The 12,932-nt window shown below is 56.1% G+C and overlaps 1 protein-coding gene across 1 annotated transcript in view; it reads right to left on the minus strand.

Annotated features, from left to right (window-relative positions):
- The window catches only part of SEC14L1 (SEC14 like lipid binding 1), a 46,662-nt gene extending 35,520 nt beyond the window's left edge, over positions 1-11,142 (minus strand). Inside the window, exons 1-3 of the mRNA XM_090257768.1 lie at positions 11,005-11,142; positions 9,774-9,872; positions 8,871-8,963 (exon numbers count right to left, since the gene is read on the minus strand). Of these exons, the coding sequence (XP_090113894.1) occupies positions 8,871-8,933 (63 nt within the window). The 5' untranslated portion in view covers positions 8,934-8,963; positions 9,774-9,872; positions 11,005-11,142. The remainder of the gene's footprint in view (positions 1-8,870; positions 8,964-9,773; positions 9,873-11,004) is intronic.
- Between the last annotated feature and the right edge of the window lie 1,790 nt (positions 11,143-12,932).

Below are 12,932 nucleotides of genomic sequence, written 5' to 3' on the forward strand. Positions count from 1 at the left end.
AGGGCACAGGCACGGAGGCCACGACAAGTCACGGCGACCTCAGGAAACAGCGTGGGGTCCCAGGCAGCCAGGCGGCGCAGTAGGTGTGGGGCCCCGCCCGTGGGGCCACGGAGCAAGGTAGGAGGCAGATGGGGACCGGCTCTGGGGACCAGGCAGGGCAAGGCTCAAGATCTGAACTTCCCCTTGAAAGGGAGGAGCAGCCCTTGAGCACTTGACACTCGCCAGCTGCGGGCTCAGACTCACACCTCAGAGACTGGGCGGCAGCCCTGAGGAACAGGGTGCAAGAGACGAGGAGGGAGGCGGGGACTCAGAGTCCCGGGGCTCCTGCAGGGACAGGAGCGGGGGAGCGGTCGCTGAGACAGAGCCACCGCCAGAAGGGCAGACTCAGGAACAACTGAGGAGACATCGTGGACAGGTGAGGTCTGGCCATCACCCAGGTGAAGGGTCAGGAGGGGAGGCTGCCGGGCAGCTGGGGGCAGGCACGCCTCAGAGGCAGCCACTCAGAGAAGTGCGTCCCACTGGGGCTTGTGTGTGTCTGCTTTCTGCCGGGACATGTCCCTGCGCAGGCAGCAGGGGCGCGCCGTTTCAGACGTGCTCAGTCTGCCCTGGAACAGCCAGCCAGCGAGGAGTCGGGACGCCCCCGAGCAGCCCAGGCTGAAGAGAAAGCTTTGAGATCTTCTATAAAGTGACAGTTGAGGCCGCAGGTTCAAATGAGACTGTGCAGGACGAGAGGGCAGGTGAGAGAGAGCTGGGTGCTCCTGAAGGAGCATGAGCCACCAGTGAGAACGCCTGTGATGGCCAGAGAACAGTGAAGTAGCAGAACAGTCATGGTCAGAGGGAGAGCCCGTCTGTCCCCAAGAAGGCCAGGAGGCAGGTGGCCAGAGGAAGGAAGCGAGGGCGTCAGAGCGGAGCCAGGGCCTGAGAGGCAGAGCGCCACCACGCAGCCCCCAAGCCAAACACGCACGACGTTCACCGACAGGACGCTCATCGGCAGCATCCAGAGCCAAGACGCGGGGGGCACTGTGGACGCTCCAGGGCAAAGCCACGCAGGAGATCCAGGAAATGCAGAGGGCAGGCTTCTGCGTGGAACAGGGACTCGGTACATGTCAATGTACGTACAGCGACTACCGCATACGGAGCGATAATGACGCACGTAAAGACGTCTGAAAACAGAAGGGGCTAGTACTCCTAACACCAAAGCGCACCTTCAAGAGAATTATAACGCAACATGAGCACTGTTACCGCGTGTGAAACCACCCCACTGCAAGCATACGAGACTGCCTGTCTCACTCCTTTACAGGTTAAAGATCAAGAAACAAGGATCACTGTAACGGCAGCCAAACCAGTCCCTCTCTTCAGTAAACTTCTGTGTGGGAGCCTCCCGACCAGCACGACCCCACAGGCAGGGGACGGACCCACGGACCGGCACAGTGCGCCCCTCAGACCACTGCCGGTCCCCACCTCACCAGCCCCAGGCCAGACCTCGCCAAGCCTTGGGGCCTGGGCTGTACAGATGTCCTCTCAATCAGACCTGCCACTAAATTAACTCCTTTTAACTGCTTCTGTATAAAATACTAGGACTGATGAAGTGGGTTAAAAAGTAACTATAAATAAAAAGGCTCAGTTTAATTTGGGAAAAAGATTTTGCACCCCATTTGCAACTCCAAGATGCGCAGGATAATCACGGGGACGAGAAGGGAGCCGCTGGTTCTGACCATCCACTCCCGCCTCTGTCAGGCCAAGGCCCAAGGGCCCTAAAACGCAGTGGATCTGGCCGACGTGGGGTCTGCACCTTCTCCCCGTGCCGGTGCGGGCGTGGACAGTCAGAGCAGCACTAGGCTAAGGTCACCGCACAGGACAAACGGCCCAGTTTCTCTAACAAAGCGAAGAGGGAACAAAAGGGAGACAGGATACGAGAGAACAGACTGCAGAAGCATAATCGCCAAACGAAACGCAACGGCTGCATTTGAGGCAGGACCCAAACGACTGACAACACATCGCAGACGAAGTCCGAACCTGCAGTCCCTAGGAGATGCTATCACGCAGGCGTTGGCACGTCCGTTGGGGTGACAAGGCCGTGGCGGTTGTGTGTAAAGAGAAAAAGGCCCTTCCTGGGGAGAGAGGCCCCGTGCCTCTCGTGTCTGAGATCTCTCCTGTACACGCAGGGGAAACACAGCGGGGGAGGGCGGAACGGGGTCGGCGAGCCGCTGCCGCTGCCGCTGCTGGAGCCGGGTGGTGGGTCCGCAGGCACTTACCAGTGTGCCTTTCCCTCTGTTTGTGTATGCTTGAAATTTTCCAGAATACAAGTTTGGCTGGGCTTTCTTATTGTGTTTTTTTACAAAAACAGGTAAATCAAAGAGGCAAGGAGCTGATCAGATCCTGCTTTATTTTTCCTTGAAATATTTCCTACTGAAACACCACTGTCTTCACTCTGGCACATTATAAATCATTCAGAAAGCATGACGTGTTGGGAGAGTGGGTGTAAGGGAAGGGCAGGTGCCTGGTTCTGCACAGAGTGGGGTGCAGTGAAGCACACTGCATGCAAGTGTCCATTTCCACAACCAGGTACACCTGACTCGTGACACCCCAGCTTTTACTAAATGCAACAGGACTCACACTACGGCATTAAGAAACTTTGTAAGTGAGCCCCGGCTGGGGTGGCTCAGTGGACGGCATGCTGGCCTGCAAACCAAAGGGTCGCCGGTTCGACTCCCAGTCAGGGCACAGGCCTGGGCTGCAGGCCAGGTCCCCAGTTGGGGGCACAGGAGAGGCACCCACACATGGATGTTTCTCTCCCTCTCTTTCTCCCTCCCTTCCCCGCTCTAAAAATAAGTAAAGTCTTAAAAAAAAAAAACTTTGTAAGTAGGAAGAGTACTAGTACTACCCCCCCAACTAAAAACTTAATATATCAGTGAAACTGGATCATTTCCCCCCACTGCTATACTTGAATAAAACTGGGTCTAAAGTCAGCTACTCCAATGCAGACTGTTTATTCATTTGGGTAAAAATAAATTCTATTGCCTATTAGGCTGCTTGAAGACCTAACAAAACCTCGATTAATGAGAAAAATGTGTCAATGTCACACCTAACCACTGACAACCTGGAAACCAGACTCAGACACAAAGGGCCCAGGAATGAAACCTAGAACGGGAGGAAGAGGATGTGCTTCAAGAAGATGAAAGTATTTCGTAACTGAAATTACGCTCAACGCCTGACATGCATGGGAGTCAGTTCAGAGGAGGAAAACAACGTCAGAGAAAAGGGCAGAAGGAGCTCAAAATATCCGGCAAGGAAGGGGAGAGGGAGGACAGCCAGCTGCCACACGGCGAGGAAGGACAGCGCAAGGACCTGCGCTCCTCGGCCCCGACCGGCCTGAGGCGCGCGCGAGGAAGGTGGGACCCCTGGGGTTCCCAGGCCCTGTCTTAGGAAGCGCTCTGCCTCTCGGGTTTCTGCACACCCACCCTCCCCCCAAAACAGACTCGATTTAACTCAACACGAGGCTCCCCCAGATTGCATTCGGACACACAAGTCCACCCCAGGGACCCGAGTGGATGAAACAGAGCTGACCCGTAAATATGGTGACTTACATCTCACCTCCTAACTGCAGGTGCGGAAGGGCTGGGTGTCAGGAAACAGAGGCGAAGGCGCGGGTGCTGCCGGGCCCTGGCTGCCCACCTGCCCCTCTGTGGCCTGTTCAAGGCCACCCCCTCATCACAACAGCCTCATGCTAGCCACTGGCCTAGTTACTCGGCCACAGAGCTGGTCTATGGCAGGGCCCAGATTCGTACCTAGCCCCACGGCAAATCTTTCTTCCCCTCTGGTCCTCCAGCCTCAGTGGAAGACGTGATGAGACACCCGAGAGGACAGGGCAAAGGGACTCAGGACAGACACTGAGACCCACAAAAGTCAAGCCCGCGCCATCCCGTCAGCGGGTCCGGCACACAGGGTGCTGGCCCATCCAACCTATAGAAGTGCATCACTCAGGCCCCTCTCGTGTTTGTCAGTCGCGCTACATGATTCAGAAAGATGCAAAAAAAGAAAAAGACAGGAACCTTTGAGAATAAAAGAAACTAATTACAAGTGTAAGGACCAACACTGCCTACCCTACAAGGCGGGAGGAAAGGGAAGCCTCAGGGATGCGGGGGTTGGGGGGGTCGGCAGATGAAGGTTCTGAGAGAGGGATGGGAAAGGCAAACCTCTAAGGCAGGGAAGGGAGTATCAACAGAGAGTGGGGAGGGCAAGCCCTGGCTGCTGGGGCTCGGTGGGCTGAGTGCCGGCCTGCAAACCGAAAGGCCGCTGGTTCGATTCCCGGTCAGGGCACAGGCCCGGGTTGCGGGCCAGGTCCCTGGCTGGGGCACGTGAGAGGCAACCACACACTGATGTTTCTTGCCCTCTCTTTCTTCCCCCTTCCCCTCTCTCTAAAAATAAATAAATATTTTTAAAAAACAAGAAAGGGGGAGTGGGCAGAAGACACTGTGAGCAGCAAACCAGGACAACACAGGAAAGGTTTACACGTCCATGTTGGGAAGTTTGCGTAACACGTGACGTGAGGTCGGACAGAGAGCGTGGGCTGTGGAGGGCCTCGCAGGCAAACGAAGGAGTTCAGGGGCTGTGAGAGGTCACAGGGCCCCTTAAACTGAGCTGACAAACGCAACCGTGTCTAGCAGAGGAAGCAGGATGCCCTGACAGGACAAAAGGTGAAAGAAAACAGCGTCCTGTGATAAAGATTTGACAGCCATGTGTGACCCCCACGGCACAGGAAGGGGAGCCCCTGGGAGCTGGAAAGGGCAGGAAGATGGGTTCCCCCCTGGCGCCTCCGGAAGGAAACCAGTGATGCGCACACCTGGATTTTACCCCAGCAAGAGCCACTGGGACGTCCGACTACAGGACTGTAAGATAATAAATCTGTGTTAAATCACTAAAATAAATAAGTAAATAAGAAGGAAGAGAACAAGTAAGCTCGGGTCTCTCCCTCCAGAGAGATGAGGCGGAGGCAGAGGCTGCAGCGACGAGGGCACCGCAGGGCGAGGGGGGGCAGGGACGCGTGCCATGTGGGCAGGCACCATTTAAAGGCAGCGTCTGCAAGGGACGCCGACAGCGAGGGGGCTCCGGGACGGATCTGGGACAAGGACCATAGGACTGAGAGGACGGGTGGGTGAAGAGGACAGAGCGTGTGACAGTTTGTCGGGACCATGGAAAGCTCCGGGAGGAGTGGGACCAGACGAGGCCGGGACTTGCGGGATGTCGCTGGAGTCAGGGGGCCTCTGCCACCACGTGTTCCCATCAGTCAAAGTGACAGCTGTCCTTGGGCAGACAGGACCAGAGATAAGTCCTCCCCGCACTGGCAGCTGTTCCCAGGGGTCTGAAGGTTCCAGAAGAGGACAGGGCCGCCGCCTGGGCCTTTCTCGCCTGCTGCTGTTCCGACTGAGCCTCACAGACCCTCCACCTCCTCCATTTTCCCTCCGTATCAGTGACTAAGGAGGGGCTGTTCACACCAGGAGGGAAAGAGTTGGACTTGAAAATGTTTACGTTTTCCACTCTGTGTTTTACTGACCAATTTCAAAATGAAGCCCCCTAAGCCAAGAGTCCAGAGTCCTGTCCCCCCACCCCGTCTCAGTCCCTCTCGGTGGTCACGTCGCTGCCAAGACCACAAACCCTGCAGGGCGCAGTCCGTTGGGGCACCCTCCCCTGATCCAATCTCCCCACAAGCCAGGCAATGCAGCCCCAGGAAACGGTTTTGGCTGAGACTGGAAAGACTTCGTCAAGGGCAAGGACCGGCATTATCAGGGCGGGGCGGGGGGACACACCGCACAATCCAAAGACCACGACCCTCAAGAACCGGGACTCGCAGCCAAGCGCGTCCCCATCAGCGGGGACTCAGGCTCCTCGCCTCGGCGGGGGCGTGACCGGGTGACTTCTCCCCTCACAGAAAGCTTCACATTCTGTGCCTGGGCTAACACCTAACAAAAGAATGCCCCTAAAATGCCACAAACGCCTGTGGAAAACTTCCACTTCAGCCTTGTTTAATTTTTTTTAAGAGTTTATTTATTTTTAAAGAAATGGGAAAGGAAGAGAGAAAGAGGAGAGAAACATCCATGTGCGAGAGATACACTGGCCAGCTGCCTCTCACACGCCCCCAACTGGGGACTCGCCCGCAACCCAGGCCTGTGCCCCGACTGGGAATCGAACCGGCGACCTTTCAGCTCACAGGCCGGCGTTCAACCCGCTGAGCCACACCGGCATCAAATGAATTGAGAACATTAACATGATTTCTTAATGTTATCAGTATGTTGACTCCAAAACATGTAACGTTTTTATAAAGTCAATAAAGGCAATGAACATATCAACATATCGGACACCCACCCCACACCCACTGACACGAGGCACCTGCCACGGAAACAACCCTCTAGCGACCCCGAGTCGCAAAGTGCCCCTCAGTCACAACACACAAGGGCATCGGGCTGACTGAGAGGCCTTTCCTCCAACCACCCTCTTCCCCCTGGGACCCTGCAAATTAGGCCGCGGACACGCCTGCTGCCCAAAGCCGGCCTCTCCCGTGTCCCTGTCGCACGCGGGGGTCCCTGTTGCAGGCCCCGCAGTTGTCTCAGCGGCGCTGCCGGCTGAAAGCACGTTCCCAGAGCCGCTCCATCACACCGCCCTCTCCCCTCGGGGAGGAAAAGCTAAGGCGAGGCCAACGAAAGGCTGAGAAGCTCATGTCCCGCAACTACAGTCGGAGAGGTGGGAAAGGACCCCTCACAAGGAAGGAAAAGGATAATGTACTTCATTTTCAGCTGACAAACATTTTCTAACAACTCAAAAGAAAGTTACTGCTGCCTTAAAACAAAAGCAATTAACACTGAGTTAGTTTTTAAAAATTGGGGAAGTGGTTCTGAATTTCAGACTCTTCTGCAAATCCATGCACAGAACTGGCAGGGCAAACTTTATTATTTTGAAAATCGTAAAGTAAGAAAAATAAGGAAGTTGAACTGTAGACAATCAAAACACGTCTTTCTCGGATCGGGCGTTTGCAGACCTTTGCCCCAAACTATCACGTATCAAGCTTTGAAAATCGTAGTGAACACTTTGGAAAACATAACGTGCCAGTCATGGAGCCCCTGCCACGGCCCCCCACGCCCCACCTCACACTCGCTGCCTTTCTGCCTCTGCTACCGGGCAAATAATTCACAGGCAGGCCAGTAACCCAGACGCTAGGTCCCGGGGAAAGATGACCAGATCAAGTCTCTCTCTAGAATCAGAACTAGGAAACAGGATAAGAGTCGGTCATTTAGAAACTGAAAGAACACAACAAGAAATGCCGGGGCCTGAATTGGGGCCAGGGGGGTTGACCAGCAGACAAAGCATGGGGCTCACACCCCAGGGAGGGAGCCCTAGAGGCGGCCAGTTGGTGGCGGGAGAGAGGCTCCCGCGTGGCGGGCGGTGAAGTCCCGGACCACGGCTACTGAGCCCCCCGCACTGCCAGGGACCACCCTGCAAGGCCCGGTGTCGGAGCCTGCCCACACCGGCTCGCATTCCCGGATCTCTGCGCCATCCCTAGCGCACGGAGTGCGTCCCCACTAACGAAACACACCCCCACAAGCTCGCCAGAGTGGGTCTCCGCGCCACACAGCCCACAGCCATGCTGGCACACACGCACAGGCAGGAAACAGGCCGTTCGAGGGGTCGCTACTGTCCAGTACCAGACGGTTCTGGTATTTAAGGGAAACACAGAACTAAAAGCCACCACCCCACAAAGGAAAACGGGCCCACACCTAACGGAGATGGGCCCAAGGGAACCTTCTGAGTTAACGGATGGAAAGGGTCTCATCTTGACAGCTGCAGGTCACTCTTTTGTCAAAACTGATCAAACTGTACACCTACCATGCACGTGACCATTTCACTCTAGTAAATTATACATTTAAAAAAATAATAAACCCTCCCTAAATCTATATTATTCCCTCATAGAACTTGAGTTTCTGTTTTGTTTTCCTAAACTAGATTTATCTGGGTAAATCTCACTAACAAGGCACAGCAGATGCAAAAACACCCAGGTTTCAATTTATACACAGAAGAGCTGACATTTGCCCCCAGGTGTTCACAGTTGGGGGGCGGGTGGGTGGGGTCTGCTGAGAGGGGCCTAGCGGGACTGTGTCCTGGGCTGGGTTCAGGCTGACACTTCCATCAGGGTGCGTGCTCACGGCAGAAGCATTTCTTGTGTGTACATTACACCTTAGTGGTGACGTGAAGAGATCAACAGGGGAGAACACCCTGTAGTGACCTAAAAGTGACTGGAAATGGCCTTGTTTTGTGTTGCATCCAGTGAAATGCTTCTTTTCAGACAAACTCTTCAGGTAAATAACAAAGAAAGTGGAGACTTTGGTGACCCCATTACTGTAATTCTAATATGACTTGTGAATTTGATACTGGGGGCAAAAATTAATTCAGCAGAGCCATTGGAATAAAGGGAATGAAGCTCCATCCACAGTGCTCGGTTCCAGGGAAAATGAATTCAGCTATGACCACGACACTCTTCCACATCGTTTCTCTACTTCAACAAGCAAAAAACAAGCAAAATCCAGAGGCAGAAGTATTTACTCAGAATCCCACTTCTGTGTTTTCAAAGGGGAGAACTAACTCAAATTCAAACATTACCCTGAGGTGTAGTTTTAAAAAGTAAACGTGCAGATTTTGACTTCCAAGGACTTAAAGAGTTTAAAAACATTTCACAAAATTTACATACAGTTCATAAGCAGAAAAAGAGTACGTACAAATGGAGACAAGCAATAAAACAAACATGAGCTTACAGATCATCAAATCCAAATACTTCACAAACGTAAGAAGCCAAAGAGTAAAGTGGAAAGTTTAGTACTTACAGCCATAATTAATTCGAAGGGGTGTTTGTACACCCGCACTGGGGACTGGTATTTCTGCACCATGACTGTGATATGATGGCAACCCTGTCACACCTGCGGAGTGCAAGCACATGCAGTCAACAACCAGGATGCGGGAAAACTAAGCCCGCGTTTACACACCACGCTCCAGCCCAAGGGCAGAAGGGAACCTCAACAGGCCTAAGGACGGGCACAAAAACCAAGAGGACAGTCGGCCAAGGGCAGGGGAAGGCAGTGGGACAGGCAGAGAAGGGGAAGGTCGCCCAAGGGGAAGGCCGGAGCGGCAGCCAGAGGCCTGGAGGCCCCGCTGGGACCCAGCTGCCACGGTCTGACCGCCAGCCTCGCTGGGCCTCTCCGAGGGCTGCCCTGGGGGAGAGGCCTTTCCAGCAGTGAAATGCGAGGATCTGATTACTCAGATACCCGATACAATGAGTTCTTGAATGAGTCTCTCTTCAACAGCTTCTACGAGAAGCCCAATAAAAATGTGGCCCTTTAAGATACTAAGTGCAGGGCCAGAGAGAAAGGTAAAAGTGGGAAGAGAGTGGGGAAAAGTGGGAAAAAATACCACTGTGAGCTCAAATTATGGACTGCTCCTCAAAAGCTGGCTTCAAAGGAAGCATGTCCACCCCCGTGTCTGAAGTGCACAGACTGTGATTTCAGGGACCTGGCTTCAAGGGGCAGAGCCCGCGGGGCCGTGGGGGGGGGGGGCAGCCTCCCACAGCCGTGATCCAGTAAGTGCTGCACCCCCACCCCATCCAAGGAAGTCACACCCCCATCCCAGCCGGCGGGGGACTTCTGAAAACACGTTGTAACCGGAGTCCTTTCTGCTGTGACTTTCCTTTCCCATTTAAGGGGCAGGAAGAAGAGTAAGTCCAAAGAGCCTACCTGTCCAGCAGGGGATGATCATTAAGAACGTTATTTCACGCCGAGAATGGTGAGCGGGGACTCAATGCAGACATGGAATGTCCTCAAGGAGCCCAGAGTCTAGATGCAAAAAAAGAAGAGAAGAGAGGGCGATGACAACGGCAGGCCTTACGGGGCGGCCTCGGGGCCCGCCCGTCTGCAGCGTTACTCCACGGAAACCGGGCTGCGCTTCCTCTGGTGTGTCTGCTGAGCACCATCCCAGGCCAGAGCCAGAGGCGAGCTCGGGCACCCTCCACCAGCCATCTGACGTCGCCGGACTCAGTTTCCCCTCCGTAGGGAGAGGGGAGGGGATGTCGTCCCGAAAGCCTCCCCGTCCTGAAGTCAGGAGGCCCGAGCCAAGCCCGGGGGCCTGCGCCCCGCTCCGCAGGACGCCGCCCCGCATCTCCATCCCGGGGCGCCGGCCAGCACCGCGTCCCCCCGAGCTGGGGCGCAGGAGGAACTCAGCGATAGTCTCTCCAGCATGCCACCGGGAAGAACTATCCCGGGGTACCTCCCGATGGGGACGAGGGTGACTAAGGGGACGGGGTGCAGGGGCCGTAAGGAAGCCGGGTGGAGGCTCGGTCCCGGCTCCGTGACACCGTCCAGGACTCCACCGCCCGCAGAAGCCCGCGCGGCCGCGCTCCAGGACCTGCCAACTCCCAAGCCGCGGACCGCCTACCGGCTCCCGGCGTCGGGTGCGCTGGTCCAGGGCAGCGTCCTACGTGGGAATCCGGAGCTGCCGCGGCGGCCAAGGCGCAGCCTGGCCCCGGGCGGCCTCTGTGGCAGGGCAGTTGGTCCCGACAAACCAGCCAGGGGCCAGGCTCGGCGAGGCCAGGCCGAGCAGGCTGCGGGGGCGGCCGGGCCCTCGGATCGCCGGCCGGCGGGCCTCCAGCGCCGGCCCACCCGGGGAGCTGCGCCGAGGGATCGGCGCGGCCGCCAAACGCTGCTGCCCCGCCAAGAAGGGTCGCGGTGCGGGAAGACCGGCGGGGTGGGGGCGGGGAGGGGACGACCAACACGGAGCGGCGAGGGGCGAGGGAGGAGGCGGGCCGGGGACGGCAGGAGGGCCGGCTCGGGGCCCCGCGCCCGGGCCGAGGGGAGCCAAGGGGGCCAGAAGGGCGGGCTGGGCGCGGAGGCGGCCGCGAGAGCCCCGTGCCTCCCGGAGGGGCCGCGCCGGGGGCGCTCGGGGGAGCCCGCCGCGGCGCCGCGCGCCTACCTCTGTCAGAAGGGCCGGGCCCCGGACGCGGGGCGTCGCGAGGCGCTCATCCCGGAGGATCCGCGGGGCCGCCGCCGTTCCACTGCCAGCGGCCGCAGCTCCGCCACCGGTTCCGGAGAGTGGGCGGGGGAGGGGGCGGGAGCCGGAGGGGCGCGGCGAGGCTCCAGTGGTTGTTACGGGTGACGGGGAGGGCGGGGCCGAGCGGCCGGGAGCCGCACGCGTGCGCGAACGCGGCCTCGGGGGCCGAGGTGGGAGCAACCGCGGTTGCTAGGGAGGGGGCAGGGGAGGAACAAGCGGGGCCGGGCCGAGCTGCGCAGGCGCCAACTACGGGTCAGCGCTGTTGTGCGGCTGGTCTCGTTCAAAGACGCTGGCTCCGCCCAGCTCACGTCACGGGGCGGGGCCAGAGTACAGGGCGGGGCGGGGCGGGGCACAAAGGGGGCTGCGAGGGAGGGCGGAGAGCAGTTCCGCTGAACTGGGAACAGGGAAGTCTGCGAGGTGTCAAAATAGCCGCGACCTTCTGGCCGGCCCGCGAGCTCCGAGACCCTGCCCCCGGGCCGCTGGGGCCTGCAGGCACCCCCCCGCACTTCCTCATTTTTTGTTGACTGCTCAGAAGCAGCAGGCTTCCCCTGCAGTGCCCTGACCACATTCTCGCCGATGAAGCAAACGCCAGGGCTGGGCAGGGGCTGGGCAGGGGCTGGGCAGGGGCTGGGTGGGACCCAGCAGCAAGTTGTCCACACGTCCGGGCTGTGCGAGGGAAGTGAGCCAGGAGCCAGGGGCTGCATTTCAGCCAGAGAGCCGCGGTTCCGGCTCCATCGTGAAAACCCAGGTGTGATAATACACTCTGTGACATTTAGGGGTCGGTAAGAGGAGCCAATGACGAGAGAGGGACGCCACACGCGTCCGCCCACACAGCGAGGCCGGTTTTATAACCAACATGCAATTTCTCCGTCAGTGTCCCCGTTGTTCCGTTCGCATTAGTCACCCTGGGTGGCTGTACAGTTGATGCTGCCACTGCACAGAATATTTTTGGAACCGTTTTGGAAATTTTTTCAGGGCCCGTTTACGAACTTGACAAGAAAATCATTCATTACTTGGTCACACCTTTTCAACTCAAACCACCATTTTCCAGCTTGATCACCCACACTGCTCACTAGCCAACTTGGTCTGGCTTTTGCCTGTTTGTAACTTCACGTCCACCTTCAAACGTTGCTTTCGGAGAGAGACAGCCCAGGAACGCCGCGCCTGCTGATGGGAGTCAACGGTAGCATCTGTAAATGGTCTTGCCCAAAACTGACCTGATGTAACCAATTTTCAGGAAATAGAGAACAGAAGAACATGCCAGATGGCATCATGACAAACAATCAGCCAGGTATGAACCCTGGGAAATTGTACATGACACTTTTTACCAAATAAATTCCAAAGGGAATAAAAAAGAGGGTAAGCCCCGACTGGTGTGGCTCAGTGAACTGAGTGCTGGCCTATGAACCAAAAGGTCACTGGTTCGATTCCCAGTCAGGGCACGTGTGCCTGGGCTGCGGGCCAGGTTGAGGCAACAGGTTAAAGTTTCTCACACTATGTTTCTTTCCCTCTTTTTCTCTCTCCCTTTCCCTCTCTCTAAAAATAAATAAATAAATAAATAAATTTTTAAGAAGAAAAGACGGTAAGGACCAACCTGTAGATTAGAAGAGAATGGGAAATTCATTGAGCCATACACTCGATTCATGTTTTTTTCTACATGTGCTATAATTCAGTTAAAATTTTAAGGAAAAACAGACCTGAGACATCAAGCAATTACAATAAATGAACTTTATTTCCACCTTGATTTTAACAAATAAAATAGTAAAAAAAAAATGAAATAGTAAAGTTTAAATGCTATCTGATCACATAATGACATTAAGAAATTATTATTAATTTTTAGGTGTGATAAT

The sequence above is a fragment of the Furipterus horrens genome, unplaced genomic scaffold (genome assembly GCF_987537825.1).
Source record: "Furipterus horrens unplaced genomic scaffold, mFurHor1.1.pri manual_scaffold_11, whole genome shotgun sequence".
NCBI lineage: Eukaryota > Metazoa > Chordata > Mammalia > Chiroptera > Furipteridae > Furipterus > Furipterus horrens.